This window comes from Sciurus vulgaris, assembly GCF_902686455.1.
Source record: "Sciurus vulgaris genome assembly, chromosome: 5".
Lineage (NCBI taxonomy): Eukaryota > Metazoa > Chordata > Mammalia > Rodentia > Sciuridae > Sciurus > Sciurus vulgaris.
Genome location: NC_136465.1, coordinates 117,241,132 through 117,263,635, shown reverse-complemented (window position 1 = coordinate 117,263,635; position 22,504 = coordinate 117,241,132). Strand labels below are relative to the sequence as shown.

Below are 22,504 nucleotides of genomic sequence, written 5' to 3'. Positions count from 1 at the left end.
CTTCCATGTTCTTGGATAGGAAGAATTAATATTGTCAAAATGGCCATACTACCTAAAGTGCTATACAAATTCAATGCAATTCCAATTAAAATCCCAATGATGTACCTTACAGAAATAGAGCAAGCAATTATGAAATTCATCTGGAAGAATAAGAAACCCAGAATAGCTAAAGCAATACTTAGCAGGAAGAGTGAAACAGGGGGTATTGCAATACCAGATCTCCAACTCTACTACAAAGCAATAGTAACAAAAACGGCATGGTATTGGTACCAAAATAGAAAGATAGATCAATGGTATAGAATAGAGGACACGGACACAAACCCAAATAAATACAATTTTCTCATACTAGACAAAGGTGCCAAAAATATGCAATGGAGAAAAGATAGCCTCTTCAACAAATGGTGCTGGGAGAATTGGAAATCCATGTGCAACAGAATGAAACTAAACCCATATCTCTCACCATGCACAAAACTAAACTCAAAATGGATTAAGGACCTCGGAATCAGACCAGAGACCCTGCAGATTATAGAAGAAAAAGTAGGTCCAAATCTTCACCTTGTTGGTCTAGGATCAGACTTCCTTAACAGGACTCCCATAGCACAAGAAATAAAAGCTAGAATCAACCACTGGGATAGATTCAAACTAAAAAGCTTTCTCTCAGCAAAGGAAACTATCAGCAATGCGAAGAAAGAGCCTACAGAATGGGAGAATATCTTTGCCAATCATACTTCAGATAGAGCACTAATCTCCAGAATCTATAAAGAACTCAAAAAACTTTACTCCAAGAATTCAAATAATTCAGTCGACAAATGGGCTAAGGAAATGAATAGACACTTCACAGAAGAAGATCTACAAGCAATCAACAAACATATGGAAAAATGTTCAACATCTCTAGTAATAAGAGAAATGCAAATCAAAACCACCCTAAGATTCCATCTCACCCCAATTAGAATGGCGATTATCAAGAATACGAGCAACAACAGGTGTTGGCGAGGATGTGGGGAGAAAGGTACACTCATACATTGCTGGTGGGGCTGCAAATTAGTGCAGCCACTCTGGAAAGCAGTGTGGAGATTCCTTAGAAAACTTGGAATGGACCCGCCATTTGACCCAGCTATCCCACTCCTTGTCCTATACCCAAAGGACTTAAAATCAGCATACTACAGAGATACAGCCACATCAATGTTCATAGCTGCTCAATTCACAATAGCCAGACTGTGGAACCAACCTAGATGCTCTTCAATTGATGAGTGGATAAAGAAACTGTGGTATATATATACAATGGAATATTACTCAGCCATAAAGAATGATAAAATTATGGCATTTGCAGGCAAATGGATGAAATTGGAGAATATCATGCTAAGTGAGATAAGCCAATCTCAAAAGCCAAAGGACGAATGATATCACTAATAAGTGGAGGATGACACATAATGGGGGGGAGGGAAGGGTTAGTGTTAGGGTTAGAGTTAGGGTTAGGGAGGGGGGCAAGTATGGAGGAAGGAAGTACTGTATAGAGGGTAAAGAGGGGTGGGAGGGGTGGGGGGAAGGGAAAAAATAACAGACTGAATCAAACAACATTACTCTATGTAAATTTATGATTACACAAATGGTATGCCTTTACGCCATGTACAAACAGAGAAACAACATGTATCCCATTTGTTTACAATAAAAAAAAAAAAAGAAAAAAAAAGAAAATAATCACTAAATTATTTGAAGGTGGTGGTGTAGTGAATTATTATAATTTTATGTTGCTGTAGCATTCATTTGAATATATTTAACTTCTTTATACCAGAGGCAGGGTTCAGTCACCCTTGACACAATTTCTAGTTCAAAATCTCTTTTTAGTTCCTCAATTCAGTAGATCCAGATACCTGCCTACAATGAGAATGACACAGCATATATTCCCAGCTCGGCATTAAAAGTATACCACACACATTTGCCCAAAACAATGGTCAAAAATAAGAATGGAGAGGATCCCTCCCCACCCACCACTCCTGAGCAATACAGACTCCCTGCTTTCCCACTACTTCTTTTAAAGGAACCCTTCAGGCATTTGCCCTTAAACAAGTAACCTACACCATTAATGTCCAATAAATATTGCTAGTTGCCAAATGATATCCCCCCACCCCATCTTTCTCTCTATTGCTCTCAGTCTCAATCTTGCTGTCTGCCTGACTCTTCATTCTTGTCTTGCATAACCCAAGGATAGAGGTACCATCCTGACTCATGGTGCCTCTCCTGATCAGGATCTGTAAGATATAAACCTTTGAGTTCAATTCCTATTAATTGGTGAAATACATTTGTGACTTCCATGGAAAGAACCAAGGACTAGCCCCATTCAGTTTTTCCTGGTGATTTCAGGGACAATATAAATGAGGAATCCCAGTACTGACCAATGATTAAGCAGGTATAAACTGGACATAGATCAAATAAGAACCCCAAGGGTATCTGCCAGGATAAACTTGTCCCCTGTGGTAGAAATTCCTAGCCACAGGGGATACAACTAGGCAGTGAACCATCTTCCAGGTAAAAGATGTTCCCCATGTAAAGTAGATTATGACAAATTCTTTCCATGATTTGTTAGGGCAGAGTTGCTAGTTGCTCTATTACTAGCTGCAAACTCTCAAGAAAAATGAATTGCCATATTTACAGTTTATTTTTTAAAATGATCTATAGAGAAAAAAGTTCTTTGAAGTACTTCCACAAATCATATGTAAAATTTCTGAAACTCTATTCTCTTAGCAATATATCTAGTAATCATTTCATATCTTTTTATAGAAATTGTCTATCTTTGTTTTATTAATGAGTTTTTGCTATTAAATTTATGTAAATTGAGAGAATTTTGAGTTCTCTTTTGTCTGTCTTCAATATTCATGTGTGAAACTCACCCACACTGCACCACATCTGTACTTCATTTCTTCTCATTGGCTCTACACTTTATTATATGAGTATATCACAATTTATTTAATCATTCTTTTCTTGGTGAGATTTATGTGTCACTTAAAGATAGTGCAGCTATTAACATTCTGGTATATACATTTTATAAATAAGCATATACATATTCATTGGCTTAATGAAAAGATTTCTTACTCATAGGATACATTCATCTTTTTATAAATTGATGTTATCAAATAGTTATAAAAAGAAATTTCAGTATTTTATGATTTTGAGATGAGAATCTCAGAAGAGGTACAGAGAAAAGGCAGAAAAAGATAATTGGAAAAAGCCAAATTCCTCTAAATTAGAAAAAAATATTAATTTATGAACCCAAGATGCTAAAAGAACTTGAAACAAGAATATACAAAAAAAAACCATTTCTAGAGACAACATAATCAAATTATTCAAAGCCAAATATTAAGAAAGTTTTTGAAAGCAGTCAAACAAAAGTAAAAGAAAACTGAAATATTAAAAGGAAAAAAAAGACAACACTAATTTTTATTAGACTATCAAAGTCAAAATAAATCAGAAAGAAGAGGAAAACTAACCCAAGAATTACATACATAGCAAGCTATTTTACAGAAGTAAAAGCAACCTCAAAAAGTAAATCTGTAGATAATCTAATCCTTAAGATTTATATATATATATAATACCTATGAAAATGATGGCAATGAAAAAGGAGGAAATCAGTAGAGTTGTAATTTAGAGGGTACCTATATTTTAAAAGAACATGGGAGATAAAAACCCGAACAACCAGATCCCAAGTAGTCACATTTAGGGACACCTGAGGCACATCTCCATATATCTGCTCCCACAGCAGGAACATAAAAAAAAAAAAATTACCCACAAAGACTGTGGATACTATACCTATGAGGGCCCTCGATACAGGTGGCTCCCACATCCTTTCAGCACATACAATGTTGACAAGGCTAGAGGATTATTCAAAGAAGGAATATCCCATTTATTCTGCTATCTACTACATAATTTCCTGACCCATTTGAAGGACCACATTCTTGTGAGAATTTTAAGACAGAAGGAATCACAGACTCTGACATAGTACATACTATGTCAAAGTACACTAGCCATCACCAAATAAATAGCAGCAAAGTTAAACCATGAAACAAGCTTGGAAATACATTAAAATTTGCAGCACAATCCAATATTCCAGGACATGTCATTAAAAAAAAAAAAAAAAAAAAAAAAAAGTTGTGCCCTATATTGGCCATCTAATAAAAGTAGAAGACAAAAGACAAATTCAACCCAACAGATGAACAAATCTTAATGTGTAAATACAATAAATGTGAAAACTAAGGCAAAATTATTCTTCCTACGGTTCATAATTCACAAGCAACCAAGTCCAAACATGTTGAAGTAGATGCGATACTGAATACATGGAATTCTAAAGCACGATTATGGAAAACATTAATAAATCCAAGAGAACAGGGAAAACAACTGAACAAATTAGGGAAGACAATGGAAGATATGTATAAGAAATTCAATTAGGTAGGTCGCCATTGCTGAGCCCACCCAGGCCCCACACCAAGGTCAGATGCCATCGCTGAGCCTGCCTGCCTGCCCCCCTACTGCTGAGGGACACTGCACTTGCCTCTGTGCTGACTCAGCACACCCTCGCTGGAGCTCCCCAGCTTCTTTGGAGGCTGGTGCAGACATTTTGAATTATTCCCAAGGGCATGGCCATCATCATCAAAAGGGCAGCTCCCTTCCTGAGACACCTACAGGAGACTGGAGACCCTTTGACAGGACTCAGGATTCAAGAAGAGGAAGTATTGAGAGACTTTGGACCAACTCAGAGACACCAGATGAGTCTCTTCCACAGGGTGAGTCTCCCTGGACAGGGTGGTAGTCCAGGAACGCAGGGAACTTCGTGGAGTAGAGTTTCCCAGTGAGACTCCCCCACTGGAACAGTGAACCCAGACAACTGGGAGCATGGTAGAGGAGGGCCGCCCAGATAGAGGCCTCGGTGCAGGGCAAGGGTCCCAGGCCCGGGCGGTAAGTCTAGTCCCAGGGAATGTCACAGAAGAGATTCACTCAGTGAGAGACTCCCTGGCACAGGAGGTAGGTCTGGACCCCTGGGAACATCGCAGAGGAGGGCTGCCCAACCCAGGTGGTAGTTCTGGACCGAAGGGAATTTCTCAGGGGAGAGCTGCCAAGCGAGACTTCCACACAGGGTGAGTCTTCCCTGCCAGGCAAGGTTTGCTCACCAGGGTGGTAGAACCAGAGACACAGGCTCAGACCAGCAGCCATGCCCCAGCCCCCAGTCTAGTCCCCCTTTGGCTGACCATCGGTCAACAAGTGGAGGCACCTCTGCCCACTAGCAGGAATATAACCCACCTGAAGGCCACCACCCCTAGAGGGGCAGCTTCTTTGTGGATCACTGCATTATCAAGTTCCTCCAAGACTTCAAGCCTGAAAGCTAGGAGGTGAGTTATTGGAAATCTACAGGGACACTATAAGTTGATAGAGGAAATTTGCAATATCTCAGAGTTTCACTACTAGAGGGGTAGATACCTGACCAATGTGAGGAAACAAGGGAAGAAAATGCCCCCAACAAACCTAAATGCTACATCAATAAAATGCAATGACAACATGGCAGAAGAAATGTCAGAAATGTACATAATTAAAATGTAAAAAACATAATTAGAACCTATGTTGAAAATCAATACTTGAACAAACTAGAAAATCTTGAAGACATCAACAGGCTTCTAGAGTCAAACGAATTAACTAAACTGAACCAGGAGGACATACGCAATTTAAATAGATCAATTTTAAGTAATGAAATAGGAGAAGTCATCAAAAGCCTACCAACAAAGAAAAATCCAGGACCAGATGGGTTCTCAACCAAGTTCTACAAAATCTTTAAAGTAGAGCTCATTCCAATACTCCTCAAAGTATTCCATGAAATAGAAGAGGAGGGAACCCTCCCAAACTCATTCTATGAAACCAATATCACCCTGATACCTAAACCAGACAGAGACACATTGAAGAAAGAAAATTTCAGATCAATATCCTTAATGAACATTGACAGAAAAATTCTCAAAAAAATTTTAGCAAATCGCATACAAAAATATGTTAAAAAGATAGTGAACCATGATCAAGTAGGTTTTCTCCCAGGAATGCAAGGTTGGTTCAGCATCTGGAAATCAATGAATATGTAATTCACCATATCAACAGACTTAAAATCAAGAGTGACATGATTATTTTGATAGATGCAGAAAAAGCATTTGATAAAATAGAACACCCCTTCATGCTCAAAACACTAGAAAAAATAGGGATAGTGGGAACATTCCTTAACATTGTAAAGGCCATCTACACTAAGCCCATGGCTAATATCATTCTAAATGGTGAAAAACTGAAAGCTTTCGCCCTAAAAACTGGAACAAGGCAGAGATGCCCTCTTCACCACTTCTATTCAACATTGTTCTTGAAACTCTAGCCAGAGCAATTAGACAGACCAAGGAAATTAAAGGAATACAAATAGGAAAAGAAGAACTCAAACTGTCCTATTTGCTGATGACATGATTATATATTTAGAGGAACCAGGAAATTCCACCAGAAAACTTTTAGAACTCATAAGTGAATTCAGTAAGGAAGCAGGATATAAGATCAATGCTTATAAAGCTAATGCATTTTTATACATAAGTGATGAATCTTCAGAAAGAGAAGTTAGGAAAACTACCCCATTCAAATAGCCTTGAAACAAATAAAATACTTGAGAATCAATTTAACAAAAGAGGTGAAAGACCTCTACAATGAGAACTACAGAACACTAAAGAAAGAAATTAAAGAAAACCTTAGAAGATAGAAAGATCTCCCATGTTCTTGGATAGGCAGAATTAGTATTGTCAAAATGGCCATACTACCAAAAGTGCTATACAGATTCAATGCAATTCCAATTAAAATCCCAATGATGTACCTCACAGAAATAGAGCAAGCAATCATGAAATTCATCTGGAAGAATAAGAAATCCAGAATAGCTAAAGCAATCCTTAGCAGGAGGAGTGAAGCCAGGGGTATTGCAATACCAGAACTTCAACTATACTACAAAGCAATAGTAACAAAAACAGCATGGTATTGGCACCAAAATAGACAGGTAGATCAATGGTACAAAATAGAGAACACAGACACAAACCCAAATAAGTACAACTTTCTAATACCAGACAAAGGTGCCAAATACATGCAATGGAGAAAAGATAGCCTCTTCAACAAATGGTGCTGGGAAAACTGGAAATCCATATGCAGCAGCATGAAACTAAACCCCTATCTCTCACCCTGCACAAAAACCAACTCAAAATGGATCAAGGACCTTGGAATCAGACCAGAGACCCCTGCATCTTATAGAAGAAAAAGTAGGCCCAAATCTTCAACATGTCGGCTTAGGATCAGACTTCCTTAACAGGACTCCCATAGCACGAAAAACAAAAGCAAGAATCAATAACTAAATAGATTCAAACTAAATAGTTTTCTCTCAGCAAAGGAAATTATCAGCAATGCAAAGAGAGAGTCTACACAGTGGGAGAAAATCTTTGCCACTCATACTTCAGATAGAGCACTAATTTCCAGAATATATGAAGAACTCAAAGAACTCAAAAAACAAAGAATACAAATAACCCAATCAACAAATGGGATCAGGAAATGAACAGACACTTCACAGAAGAAGATCTATAATCAATCAATAGATATATGAAAAAATGTTCACCATCTTTAGTAATAAGAGAAATGCAAATCAAAACTGAACTAAGATTCCATCTCACTCCAATTAGAATGGCAATTATCAAGAATACAAGCAACAATAGGTGTTGGAGAGGATGTGGAGGAAAAGGTACACTCATACATTGCTGGTGGGGTTGCAAATTAGTGTAGCTACCTGGAAAGCAGTGTGGAGATTCCTTAGAAAACTTGGAATGGAACCACCATTTGAACCATTTATCCCACTCCTTGGTCTATACCCAAAGGACTTAAAATCAGCATACTACAGAGATACAACCACATCAATGTTCATAGCTGCTCAATTCACAATAACCAGATTGTGGAACCAACCTAGATGTCCTTCAATTGATGAATGGATAAAGAAACTGTGGTATATATATAATGGAATATTACTCAGTCATAAAGAATGATAAAATTATGGCATTTGCAGGCAAATGGATGAAATTGGAGAATATCATGCTAAGTGAGATAAGCCAATCTCAAAATAACAAAGGATGAATGATCTCGCTGATAAGCGGATGATGATACATAATGGGGAGTGGGAGGGAGGTGAGAATGGAGGAAGGAGGGACTATATAGATGGAAAAGAGGGGTCGGAGGGGTGGAGGGGAAGGAAAAAATAGCAGAATGAATCAAACACCATTACCCTATGTAAATGTGTGATTACACAAATGGTACGCCTTTACTTCATGTATGAACAGAGAAACAAGTTGTAGCCCATTTGTTTACAATTTAAAAAATGTATTAAAAAAAAGAAATTCAATTAAAAGACAAAAATTTTGGAAAACAGCCAAGCATCTTGGAAATAGAAACCTCAATAAGTAAAATTTAAAACTCAGTAAAAAGCCTAAATAATAGGCTGAATCAAGAAAAAAAGAAAGAAAAAACAAACAATTTCAGTGCTTAAAGACAAGGCAGATGAACTTGAACATTCAGATAGTAATAAAGAAAATAAGTGAAAAGCTATGAACTGAATATATAAGATAGCAGGGACAACATTAAAACATCTAATCAAATAGTCACATATCTTGAAGAAGAAGTAATTTAGGCTAATGGCATATATAAACTCTTCAGTGAAATTATTGCAGAAATTTCCCAAATACCAGAAATGAGATGGAAATTCTAGCATTGGAGGAATTTAGAACTCCAAATAGACAAGACCAGAAGAGAAACCTTCCATGACATACTATAATTAAAAGGTCAAAAATTCAGAAAAAAAAATTCCACAGTTACAAGAGAAGTGCCAAATCACTTAAAAGGCAAAACCGTCAAAATAACAGTATAGTTGTCAGAAGAAACTCTAAAAATCAGAAGAGCATGAAATGATGTATTTCAAGTCCTGAAAGAAACTAAATGCCAGTCTATTTAGCTCTATTTAGCAAAGCTCCCTTTCAAACTAAAGGTGAAATGAAGACTTCCATGATATGCATGAACTAAAAGAATACATTTCTCACTAAGCCAGAATTTCAGAAGATACTTAATGGAATCCTATACATAGAAAAGGAGAACAAAACAAAATACCCAAAAGACATCAGGAAAGAATAAATGTCACTAAAAGAGTAAATATGGAAATGAGAAATAGGAACAAAACATCAAAATATAACAAATTGGCAGTACATACCTTTTAATTATAATCCTGAATGTAAATAGACCTAATTCTCAAATTAAAACACACAGACTGTTGGATTGGATTAAAAACCATGACTCAACTTCCCTGAAATAAATACATCTTAATAGCAGAGGCAAACATAGACTGAAAAGGAAAGGTAGAAGATAATATTCCATCCAAATGGAATCTAAAAGCAAGAAAGATAAAGCTGACTTTAAACCAAAATTAGTGAGAAATGACAATGTTCCCTGTGTAAAGGAAACAATCCACCAAGAAGATATAATAATTGTAAATATATATTCACGCACCAAACTTCATAAAATAAACACTACTTAAAGGAAAAGATAGGCCCCAATGCAAGTGGGATACTTCTGTACCTCACTTGCGCAAATAGATAGGTCAGTCAGACTGAAAATATCAACAAATAGGCCAGGCACTGTGGCACACACCTGTAATCCCTGTGGCTCAGGAGGCTGAGGCAGGAGTTTCACCAGTTCAAAGACAGACTCAGCAATTTAGCGAGGTGCTAAGCAACTCAGTGAGACTCTGTCTCTAAATAAAATACAAAATAAGGCTGGGGATGTGGCTCAGCGGTCAATTCCTGGTACTCCCCCCCCCCAAAAAAAATCTGCAAATATCAGAGTTAAATTCCATTATATATCAAATCATTTAATAAACAGCTACAGGATGTTTCACCCAACAACACTAGGATATACATTCTTTTCAGCACCTCAGCAAACTGGATGCCTTGGGGAAAACTGTATACAATAGATTAATGAAATATATATATATTTTTTTTTTCCACACACAAGGGTATATTATTCAGCCAAAAAGAAGAATGAGATCAAGTCATTTGTAGGAAAATGCATAGAAATGAATATCATAATGTTTAGACCAACACAGAAAGACAAGCATGATTTCCTCCATAAGTAGAATTTAGTGTGATGAAATGAGATGACATGAAATTAGCAGGGAGACTGTTTATGAAGATGAAGAGAGTTGAGGATAAAATCAGAGGGTAAAAGAAGGCAATGTAAAGTGTAGATATGATCAAAGCATGTTATTTGCATGTAAGAATATGCCACAATGAAACCCATTATTCTGTATGACTAAAATGCAATAATAAACCAAGTTTAAACAACAAAAAGCCTGATTAAATAAATAAATATTGAGAACTTAAATAAAATCAATAATGATAGTTATTGATTTGGGATAAAAGACAGTCAGACTGGTATAAGGACAGACATATAGACAAATGGAACCAAGTAATAGTTTGGGACCCTCATGTAAACAGTCAAGTGATTTTTTTCAAGGGTTACAAGACCATTCATTGGGAGTCAAGATATTCTTTTCAATTAATGATGCTATGAAAATGAATACAGATGCAAAAGAATGAAGATGCACCCTTAACTAGCAAAAATTAACTCAAAATTAATCCATGTCCTAAACATGACATTAAAAGTGATAAAACTCTTAGAGAAAATATATGTCAAAATCATCATAACATTGAATGTGATGATTCTTTGAATATATGTCACCAAACCCACATGTGACAAAATATAAAATTAACAAGTTAGACTTCATGAAAATTTTAAATTTTCATGAATCAAATGACACTAGCAGTAGAGTATAAATACAAAACAAAGCATTGAGGAAATATTTGCAAAAGATAATTCTTATAAGGGATATTAATATTGAAAATATATATTAAAAACTGTATGATTTCACTTACATGTTAAACAAAGTTGAAGGGAAAGCCATGAAGACTTCAGAGAAGTGGAGGAGGGCACCCACAAAAATAAGTTTAAAAATAAGAATTACAGAAAGTTTCTCATCAGAAGCCATGCAAGCAAGGCAGCAATGGAATAACATCTCTAAACTGCTGCAAGAAACATAGAAAATATCTGCCAACCTAGAATTATACCTGGAATTCTGTGTTTGAAAATATTTTTCAAACATAAAGGAGGAAGACTTTCTAAGACAAAAAAAAAAAAAAAAAACCCAAAGAGATTCATTGCTCACTATAAGAAATATATTTAAGAAAATATTTCAGGCAAACAATGCAGTGTAAGTCAAAAACGTAAAACTAATACAAGCAACAATAGGTGTTGGAGAGGATGTGGGGGAAAAGGTACACTCATACATTGCTGGTGGGGATGCAAATTAGTGCAGCCACTCTGGAAAGCAGTGTGGAGATTCCTCAGAAAGCTTGAAATGGAACCACCATTTGACCCAGCAATCCCACTCCTCAGCCTATACCCAAAGGACTTAAAATCAGCATACTACAGAGGTACAGCCACATCAATGTTCATAGCTGCTCAATTCACAATAGCCAGGTTGTGGAACCAACCTAGATGCCCTTCAGTTGATGAATGGATAAAGAAACTGTGGTATATATATACAATGGAATATTACTCAGCTATAAAGAATAATAAAAGTATGGCATTTGTAGGCAAATGGATGAAATTGGAGAATATCATGCTAAGTGAGATAAGCCAATCTCAAAAAACAAAAGGACGAATGATCTCACTGATAAGTGGATGATGACACATAATAGGGGGTGTGAGGGGAGCAAGAATGGAGGAAGGAAGGACTGTATAGAGGGAAAAGAGGGGGGGGAGGAAAAAATAACAGAATGAATCAAACGTCATTACCCTATGTAAATGTATGATTATGCAAATGGCATGCTGTTACTCCATGTACAAACAGAAACAAGTTGTACCCCATTTGTTTACAATAAAAATAAATTTTAAAAAAAGTAAAACTACAGAAAAAAATGAAAGTTTCAAAAATCAAATAAATAAGAGTAAAATAAAATCTTATTTTTCTAATTTTAAATTGCTCTAAAAGACAACTGACTGCTTCAATCAAGAATCAGAAAACTATAGGTCATGGGCCAAATCTGACCAGTCACAAGTTTATTCATGTCCTGCAAGGTGTAAAAGAAAAGAAGTATTGTTTACCATTAAATGTACATTTAAATGTTTGGGGAAAAGTCAAAAGAAGCATATTTTTATGACATGAAAATTATATGCATTTAAAATTTCAGTGTCCTTAAAGTTTTGTTTAAACCTCATCATACTCATTCACTTAAGGTACTTTTTATTTTTTTGCTACAATGGCAAAATTCAACAGATGCTAGAGTTCCTACTATATTGTCTAATTTCTCCAAATATTTCTACTTACTGCTCTATTCTTCATCTCTGATGCTTTCCTCAAAAGTTCAACAAATTGCTTATTGAAAATTCTTCAGAAAGACTAAAATACACATATTTTCCTATCTTCATGTAGCATCCACTTTCTATTGCTTTGTGAGTTTACTGTAATATGGCCATATCACTTATTATTAAATTCTAAATTTGTGTATTTTTAAATCTTCCCCTTTGATGGACAGAAGAGGCTGGACACCTGAGGAATTTTCAGGAAGCAGGTTTATTTTAGCTGCAGTAGTCCAGAGGGTCTAATGCCTAAAAATCTCAGAACCTCGAGTGTGGAAATTGTTTTAGATTTATACTCAATAGAATGGTTACATGATAGGAGGAGGGAACATATTCTTTGTCCCATATTCTTAGGCCAGACAGAGGTTTTACAGGTTTTATAAGGCAGGAGGATCACAGGTTCACAGCCAGACTCAGTAATTTAGTGAGGCCCCAAGCAATTTATCGAGACAGTGCCTCAAATAAAAAAAAAATTAAAAAAAAAAAAAAAACTTTTAAAAAGGGATGTAGATTGGTTCAGTGGTTAAGCACCCCTGGGTTCAATTCACTGTACCAAGAAAAAAAAAAAAATCCAGAGTTTAAAAATCTCAATAAATAAAAATGATTAATGCAGTGAAATTTGACAAAGGCAATTTGAATACACATGCCATCAAATTAAATATATATATTACCTATAAACATATGTTGAACATCAAGAGTTATTAAGGAAAATGTCAATGTAAGAGTTATTAAGGAAATGTAAATTATATCAGAATTTTACTTTTCATTCCCAAGTGTACTAACTGAAGAAACATCTACCAAAAACATTTTTACAAACTGAGACAAAACAACTCTCTTTGCAGAAACTAACCAACATAAGCAAATACCAAAAATAAGCTGGAGAACATCACACTAAGTGAAATAAGCCAGACCTAGAAAGTCAAGGGTCAGATATTGCTTCTTATATGTGGAAGCTAGACCAAAAAAAAAAGAGGAAAAAAGAGGGGGGAATTCCATGAAAACTGAAGAAAGATCAATGGAGTAGAGGAAGGGGATTGAGAGGGAGAGAGGAGGGACAGGAGAAGGGAGGAAGGGTGAAATGAAACTGACCAGATTATCCTGCCTGTGTGTATATATATATGGATATACCACAGTGAATGTCACCTTTATATATATTTATGTATGTCTCTAATGCCCTCATTTTAAAAACTATAAATAAATAGAAGAAAGACCATTAGAGTAAAGACAAGGGAATGGGGGAAGGAGTGCTGGAGGGAAAGGGGAAGTACTGGAGATTGAACTGGAGCAAATCGAATCCCATACTTGTATAACTATGTTGAAATGAACCAACATTATGTATCATTATAATGCACCAATGAAAGATTTTAAAGTAAGCCAAGTGGGAAGAAAAGTAATTAAGGAACTGAATAAACATTGAAAATTGTGTTGCAAAGGTTAAAGAGAAACAAGATAAGAATAAAAAGCAGAAGCAAAAACATTAGCAATATATGTAGAATTCTAAAGAAAAATCATTAAGTACCCATAGATAATACCACATTATAATTCTAATACATTTGGATTTCAAGTGCATAGGAAGTAATTAATAATAACCTTGTTTCATGCTACACTGTTATCTTGGGACCACATACAAACAATAACTGATATCTAACACCGTGGTTCCCTCTCATTCCATATACCTGTAATCTCACAGCTCAAAGTAACATTAGATTCTCTTGTTAATTATTCAGACACTATAATTTAATATGCTTAACTCATATGCATGAATGTGAATTCCTAATAAGTTTTATTTTAGTTGTTTTTACCTTACCTGAAGATATCATATGCAATTCCATATCATTTATGGATACACTTCCCCAACAAGAGGAGGTTAAATACTCATCCTTTAAGTGGGAGCTGTACTTAGTGACTCGCTTCCAAAGAGTACAGGATGGAAAGGGAGGAAAATGTGATTCTGAGAAGCCTGATAAACTCTGCCTCATCCAAGTGATCAAGGTTAACATCATTAGGGACTAGTTACATTGATAGCAGGTATTTCTGATATGACATGTTGAGAAGGACACTTCACTCAATGATCTTCCTTCCAAAAGTCCATGAACACAGTCTACTCGTGGGGAAAACACGGAACCCCATAGAAGGCATTTGCAATACCTGACCAGTACTTCTCAAAACCTTCAAGGTCATTAAATTTAAGAAAAATACAAGAAAATGTCACAGTCAGTGGAAGCTAAGGAAGCATGACAATAAAACATAATACAGTACCCTGTCAGAGTTCCTAGATCAGAAAAGGAACATAAAAAACAAAATCAACTAATGAAATTGAAAAAGTATGGGCTTTAATTTTTTAAATGTATTCTGTATCTAATCTTTCCAGACTTACTTTTCCTCCTTAATATATTATTGCTCAGATTCATGCTCATTGTGGGCATACCTGTAATTTATTTTCTTTAGTCTATTGTATAAATACACCATTTTTTACTTATAAACAAACCTTTTGATAAGTGTTTGATTTATCTTTAGAATTTTAATTGGGTTAACTATGTTTCTATGAACATACTAATGCATATCTCCTCTGGTACATGTTGAGACTTGTACTCTCAAGAGAGTAATTGCTGGGTCATGGGTACATTAGTGACCCACAATAGGAAATAATGATCATCTGTTTTCACTTATTTACAAATGTGGTGTAGATCCTGTAGACCACTTGTAAATTTGATTTTAGGTTTTCTTTATCACCCTAAGAGCATCTTCTATACATCTTTTCCTAGCCAGCACCATAAAATTTTAGTACTAGAAGCATACTTTAAACTGCATATTGTAAATATGTGTACAGAAACAGAATTTTATTTTTATGTGTAATTAAAAGTTATAATACCCAATAAGTTCATATCTAATGAGAATAAGGTGTTTCCACAACACACAGGAAACAGTTCTCCCCCTTGGAGGTGATATTATCCATTGAAAATGCATGCTGTATGCATCTGCTATTCAACCTTGGGAAAGGTAGACATTTTCATCATTTTCCAATTGAATAAATATAAAACAGAAAATTATTATAATTTTGATTTCCATTTCTCAAATCACTATTGATAGAAAGCATCAATAAATTTTATTATTTATTCTTCTATGAAATGTGTTAACATATTTTGCCTGTTTCATACTGATTGTGTCTTCGTTATAAACTTGTGGTACTTGTAGTTCAATTTGTAATCTTATTGGTCATGTAAACACATTCTTTCATTTGTATTTTTTACCTTTACTTCCTATAAAGCATTCTTTGATAGGCAAAATTGTCTCAATTTATTATATTCATATGTACATATATTTTCTACCTCGTTGATACTCTAGTTTTTGAACAACATATGCAATAAACATGATCTAAAGAATTTTATAATTTTCCACATAGGGGACCTACAAATTTGTTGCTAAATTATTCCTATGTTTTTGATAACCTCTTTTTTTGGAGGGGTTGGGGGACCAGGGATTGAACTCAGGAACACTCGGCCACTGAACCACATCTCCAACTCTCTTTTGTATTTTATTTAGAGATGGGTCTCACTAAGTTGCTTAGCACCTCACTTTTGCTGGGGCTGGCTTTGAACTCATGATCCTCCTGCCTCAGCCTCCCAAGCAGATTGGATTACAGGTGTGTGCCAAGGAGCCCGTCTTGATAACTTCTTACATACTGGCAAATGGTAAAATCTTTCAATTAAAATATTGTAATTTTTTAACTGCTAATGTATAGATATAGAAATGACTTTTGTACATTAACCCAGACATTATCATAAGCTCTTCCCTAAATGATCATGTAAATGACAGTTTAATCCCATATCTGATCCCTTTTATGTTTAATTTGTACTTATTATCATGCCACACTTCTAGATTTCTGATAGAACACAGAAATGCATCAAGGATAATAAGCACTTTTTTTATGTTTTCCTAACTTTAAAGAAATCATTTCTAATATTTTCCTGTTTAAAATATGTGCTTATTCAGTTTGCATGTGTATACTTTATCAATTAATGAACTTAAGTTATTTTCTAAGTTTACTGTTTGTTTCCTCATAAAACTTATCAAATGCTCTATCTGCAGCTACTGAGACAATGCCTCTAAAATATTTTAATATGGTGAATATGACCATGTATTTCAATATCTATTGGTATAATAATAATTTACCCAAAGGGTGTTTTGTGGTTCAATTCTCTGAATTTATGATAATAAAACTAAAATTCAATAATAAGAAGAGATAGACTAAATAAGTAAACTATATGGAAATAAGAAACCACATCTAAATAAAGATTGGGTGAAAGAGAATATCAAGATTACAGAAAAATTTATTTATAAAATAGTAAAAATTAAAATAAATTACATTGAAAACTCTAAAAATGATTAAAAACACAATTCATTAAAATAATAACAAAATAAGGTAACTAAGCATTCAGCATGCGAATTCAGAAAATAACCAGATCTTAGGAAAATAGATTACAAGGGTATACAAATGTACATGCAATATTATACTAATAAATTTAATATGTATATTAATTTGTAATGTTTTTATGTTACAATTTTGAATATACTTAAGAAACATAAAGCATTAAGGCTATGTAATAACTAGACAATGTGCCACAAAATACTCTTTTAAAATTTATTTTTATTCATGCTTTATAATTATACATAATAGTGGGATTCAGTGTTCCATATTTGTACACGCACATATGATAACATGATTGATCACATTCCCTGGTGCCTTTCCTTTCCCTTCTCTCCTCCTTGCCCCTGATCCACTTGCTCTTCTTTATTGATCGAGCTTCTATTATTAATGTTTTTAAAATTTCTAATGGTAAGAAGTTAAACCCTTGGCAAGTCTAACTAAGGGCAAAACCAGGATGAAACTGTCAGAATTAAAAACAGACAATATGTAAAACCACAGGCATGGAAAGGATTCATTATTGTAACTCTGTGGCAATAGTTTTTTTCAAATCTAGAAAGAAAGAAGGATTATTAATCAATATAGGAATTGTGAAAATGATACAGGAGCATAAACAGAAACCAAATAAGCATAAGTAATACTGACCATTTAACTAATATTTATTAAGATCTCCATGACAAGATAGTGCTACAACAGCTGCATCACATTCTTAACTATTTAGTTTTATTCTTGATGGGATCACTAATATTTGAATGATTTAGCAATATTACTGATGCGATAATTGGCACTCCTCTTTTGAGTGATTTTTTTGGCAAAAACAATAACTTATGTTACATAGCTCTTCTAATTCTGATTTGCAAAGATTGGACAATGCAAACAATGATCAAAGAACATAAAATATTCGGTAGTGCCTCTCTTCCTCATGATCAAGACAGATGAACACATAGACATTCATAATGTACACATACTTCTATTTTATTAATCAATATAATAAATGTATTAATTTGGAATTACTGCATTTTGGTTGTGATTTTAAAACTATGTAATATCTAGATATCACACTATAAAATAATTATGTAGAAATATTAAGTATCTATTTTTAAATTCATTTTTAAAAGCACTATGGATAATTAAAAAGTGAAGATAAATGTTTACCTCCAAAACTTTTAGATGCCATTCATTGAAACTGTTTAATAAACTATTGCTAATATTGCTTTTAGTTGATTCTACAGTTTTATGGATGGCTGGAGGTCAATGAAAAAGCATTTTTTTCAACAATATCCTTTTCAAAGCATTTTTCACCTCCCTGTTCCTTAGACTATAAATCAGAGGATTCAACATAGGGATGACGAGAGTGTAGAATACAGCTATAATCTTGCTTTTCTCTGGTGAGGAGATGGCCCCGGGCTGGGCGTACATGAAGAACACAGTACCATAGAATAAACTTACCACTGTGATGTGAGAGGTGCACGTGGAGAAGGTCTTACTCCTGCCCTGGCTGGAGGGGATCTTGAGGACAGTGGAGAGGATATACACATAGGAAACCAGGATGACGCTGGTGGTGGTGACAATGATGAGAGCAGAGAGAACGAACAGCACAATCTGGTTCACAAAGGTGTCAACGCATGCGATCTTGATCAGGGCCGGGACGTCACAGAAAAAGTGGTCCAGTCTGTTTTCTTGACAGAAACTCAAACTGAAGGTGAAACCTGTTTGGATCATGGAGTTGATGCATCCGCAGACGTAGGAGCCAAGCACCAAGCGAACACAAGCCTGCTGGGACATGCGTACTGTATAGAGGAAAGGCGAGCAAATGGCTGAGAAGCGATCATAAGCCATCACAGCCAGGAGAAAACCTTCAGTCCCAACAAAAAGAGCAAAGAAGAAAAATTGTGTTGCACATCCATTGTAGGAAATTTTCTTTTCCTTTGACAAGAAAGTAACCAGAGTTTTAGGTGCAATGACTGTGGAGTAGCAGAGATCTAAAAGGGACAGGTTTCTAAGAAAGAAATACATAGGTGTGTGAAGTCTGTAGTCGATTTTAATGACAATTAACATGCTGATGTTTCCCAATACAATTGCCAGATAGATAAGTAAGAACAGTAAAAATAAGAAAACCTGTGTTTCTTGAGATGTCCTGAATCCCAGCAGAATAAATTCTGTCAATTCTGAGTAATTCCTACTTGGCTCACTCTGCATTGCTGAGGCCTGAGTGAAATGAAAGCATTATGGAGAAACCTGTGGAAAGTGTTGACTGGCTCTTGGTTCCTGAAGTTCCCTTTGAAAAACATATGCTAACATTTTAAAATATGCTTAACACATGTCAATTGATATTTTCTTGGCAGCATATCTGACAAAATAATTTTACATTTTGAAGCACCCACGCACAACCTAAATAAGGTTGTTTACGTTGGTTCCACTAAATTTAGTGTCAGTGTTATAGGAGAAATGTGAATGGGCAAGAGACGTTTCAGGCAGTGATGTGATTCAGTCATTTTTATGCCATTTGTTATGAGCATAGACTGTGATACTAAGTCCTAGTTTTATCTTTTTCAGTCTGAAAGAATCTAAGATAACTACTTAACGCTTTGGATGAATCAAAAGTCCTCCTGTCACATGGAAAGACTAATAATACCTACTATAAAGTATTACTGTGAAGATTACAAGAAAGAGAGTGTGAAAAGTAGTATTTTCAATGAATCAAACATCCTAAAAACAGAATTATTAGTCAAGTAAATAAATACACAAACACACAAAGTTCTTCTCTTAAATTAGAAATGAGAAATTGAGTGAACTCCCTTCCTTACCATGGGATGTAATTAATTTGGATCTCTTAAAACACTCTGCTATATTTAAAAACTTAGGAAATATGGCATCATAATTTTATAAAATAGAATGCAACACCAATCTTGAAAATCGTCATCCAGTTGATATATAAAACTTTTATCGCCTGTACTAGCCATGCACTGATCAACCTCTGTCTCCTACTACACATACAGCTAATCTCTGGATGCTAGGAATTTCCTCTTTGGCAAGCTCCAGGACAACTTTTGACTGTCTTAAACATATGAATTATTTTGTTTATGTTGAAGTATAAGATTAACTTCCCCAACAAGAAGTTACTTTTTTCTGTATATATTGTTAATAAAAGAAAAGACAAACAAAAGTGCAAGTAAGTAGGACCAAAACTTGGTATTGCATAGGTTCTGATTTGCTTTTCTGTAAGTTTTAATGCTTAACATCAGGTGCCAAAAGGCACACAGATAAAATACTAATAATATAAGTATTTTAATACCTAAAACAGTAAATCCAAGTTGAAGGTAAATTTGATGTTATAATTCTGTGTTTTCATTACTATTTTTAATTTTCAAACTAACAAAAAAGTTCCTACCCTTCAAGGAATATATTACATCTTTGAAGACACATAATTTTAGTTATAAATTTTCATAAAATAGGAAGTTTCATAGAGCCAGAAGAAATGAAATTGATTTAGCTTCTATTGCTTTTTTTTATGAAGTCAAAATGTTTTCTGAGTTAAAAATATGGATTTTTTTGATTCACATTAATCTGAATTTTAATTTATACTCCCTCTCTCACTGACTGAATCATCTTGAACAAATTGTTTAAATTCCATGAACCTGTTTTCTCATTAACAAAATATGACTTTGAAAATTGGTTCAATATGATTTTCAAAAGGATCAAATTAAATGATTATACAAGCTAAACGAAATATACGGTACATGGGAAATTTAGAAAATGCTGAAGAAATAATTGATATATGAGAGAATGTGCTAAATGATATATGAGAGAATGTGTAGAAGAAAGAAGACATTTTTGCTAAGTAAAATATCTTCAGAATAAAACAAAGGTCAAATGTTATCTCTACTATGTGGATGTTCACCCACAACAAGGGGTGGGAGAGGAGAAGAATAGAAGTCCACTGAATTAGACAAAGGGGAACGAAGGGAAGGGAGGAGGAGGGGAATAGGAAAGACAGTGGAATTAATTGGACATAATTTGTCTCGCCTTGTATTTGAATACATGACCAGGATTAACTCACATCAGGTACAACCAAAAGAATAGGATACTAATTAGAATAAGTTATACTTCATGTATGATATGTCGAAATACATTGTCATGTATATCTAAAAAGAACAAATAAAATTAAAAATTAAAAATAAACCACAAAAAAGAAATGATGGTTTCACAATAGCACAACTATAATAAATGCCAATAAACTATACATTTTAAATGGTTCAACATATGCTGTGTGAATTCAAACACTAAACTGAAAAAAAAGGTTTTTAAGACCAATTGCCTTACTTGGGATCCAGCTCATTCCAAATGAGGACTCATTGAAGAATTTTAAAAGCTTATTGTTCTTTTAAAGCAATCTTCGAGGAAAGTGTCATTTGTGACAAAATTGCTTCACAGTATGTAGAGATTTGTTCAAACATCGAAGTACATTCAACAAGTAGACCTATTTATTTTTCTAAGTCTCATGTGCTTTCCACTCATTAGAACCAAGAGAATCTTAAACCGGGGTCTTCAGTTTGAATGTCAAGAAAAGCTGACTATTTGTATTTTCTCAAATGGAGAATGGAGAATCCCTCCAACATGTTATCTGCCATAACTTCTGTGTCCTTTCATCTAACCATACAGTTATTCTTAAAACCAAGATGGTCAATTAGACAAGGTATATAAATAAATCTGTCGTCTTTTTGAAAAATAAAGAGGGCCCTGGAGTTCAATTAGGTCAGTGTTTGCCAAACTTCCCTATACTTCAGAATCACCTTGGGGTGCGGGGGTGTTCCTTTGCTTTTAATTTTCTCTCTCAGATTTATTTTAAGTTACTTAAAGTCATTATTAATTATAAAGATCCTTCTTAACATTTGAATAAAACTATAAAAATTCTATATACATTTTTCCAAAAATTACAAATGAGAGAATACTTCCTCATTCTGTAAAGCTAGTTTAATGTTGATAAATCAGACAGAAAAATAACAAGAAAAGAAAACTACAGGATAATATCTACTGTGAACATAGAGAAAAAAATTTTAAGAAAATTTCAGTAAATTCAATCCAACAAAGGATAAAAAGATAACACACTATGACCAAGTAGGATTTATATCAGGGTATAAATGGATTAACACAAAAAAATAAATCAATGTGATTTATTTTATTAACCAATCAAATAAGTTAAAAACACATAATCATCTCAACATGTACAGAAAAAAAGCATTTGACAAAAACATATTCATTCCAAATGACAACAATTATCTTCAGCTTATTAGAAGGCATCTTTGAAAAAAAAAAACCTATCAGCCTTCCCTGCCCCTGGTGCTGGGGACTGAATCCCACTGAGCCACATATCTTGACCATTAGTATTATCCTTAATGATGGAAGACCAAATGATCTCCCACTAAGATTAAGAACAAGGCAAGATGTCTGTATCTGCCGCTGACATTCAGCATTTTCTGTTCTATGCTATGCTTTATCTATTTGTCAATAAATGAATAGGTAAAGGAATGAAGGAATAAAAGGAAATAACTTACTGTAAAAATGAAAAAAATTACATAGAAAAAT

General features: G+C 34.5%; 1 protein-coding gene across 1 annotated transcript in view; it reads right to left on the bottom strand.

Moving 5' to 3' along the window:
• Positions 1-19,117, bottom strand: part of OR10A7 (olfactory receptor family 10 subfamily A member 7) — a gene marked incomplete at its 5' end in the record, with an annotated part of 62,995 nt that extends 43,878 nt beyond the window's left edge. The window contains one exon of the mRNA XM_079141784.1: positions 18,183-19,117. Within this exon, the coding sequence (XP_078997910.1) occupies positions 18,183-19,117 (935 nt within the window). The remainder of the gene's footprint in view (positions 1-18,182) is intronic.
• Between the last annotated feature and the right edge of the window lie 3,387 nt (positions 19,118-22,504).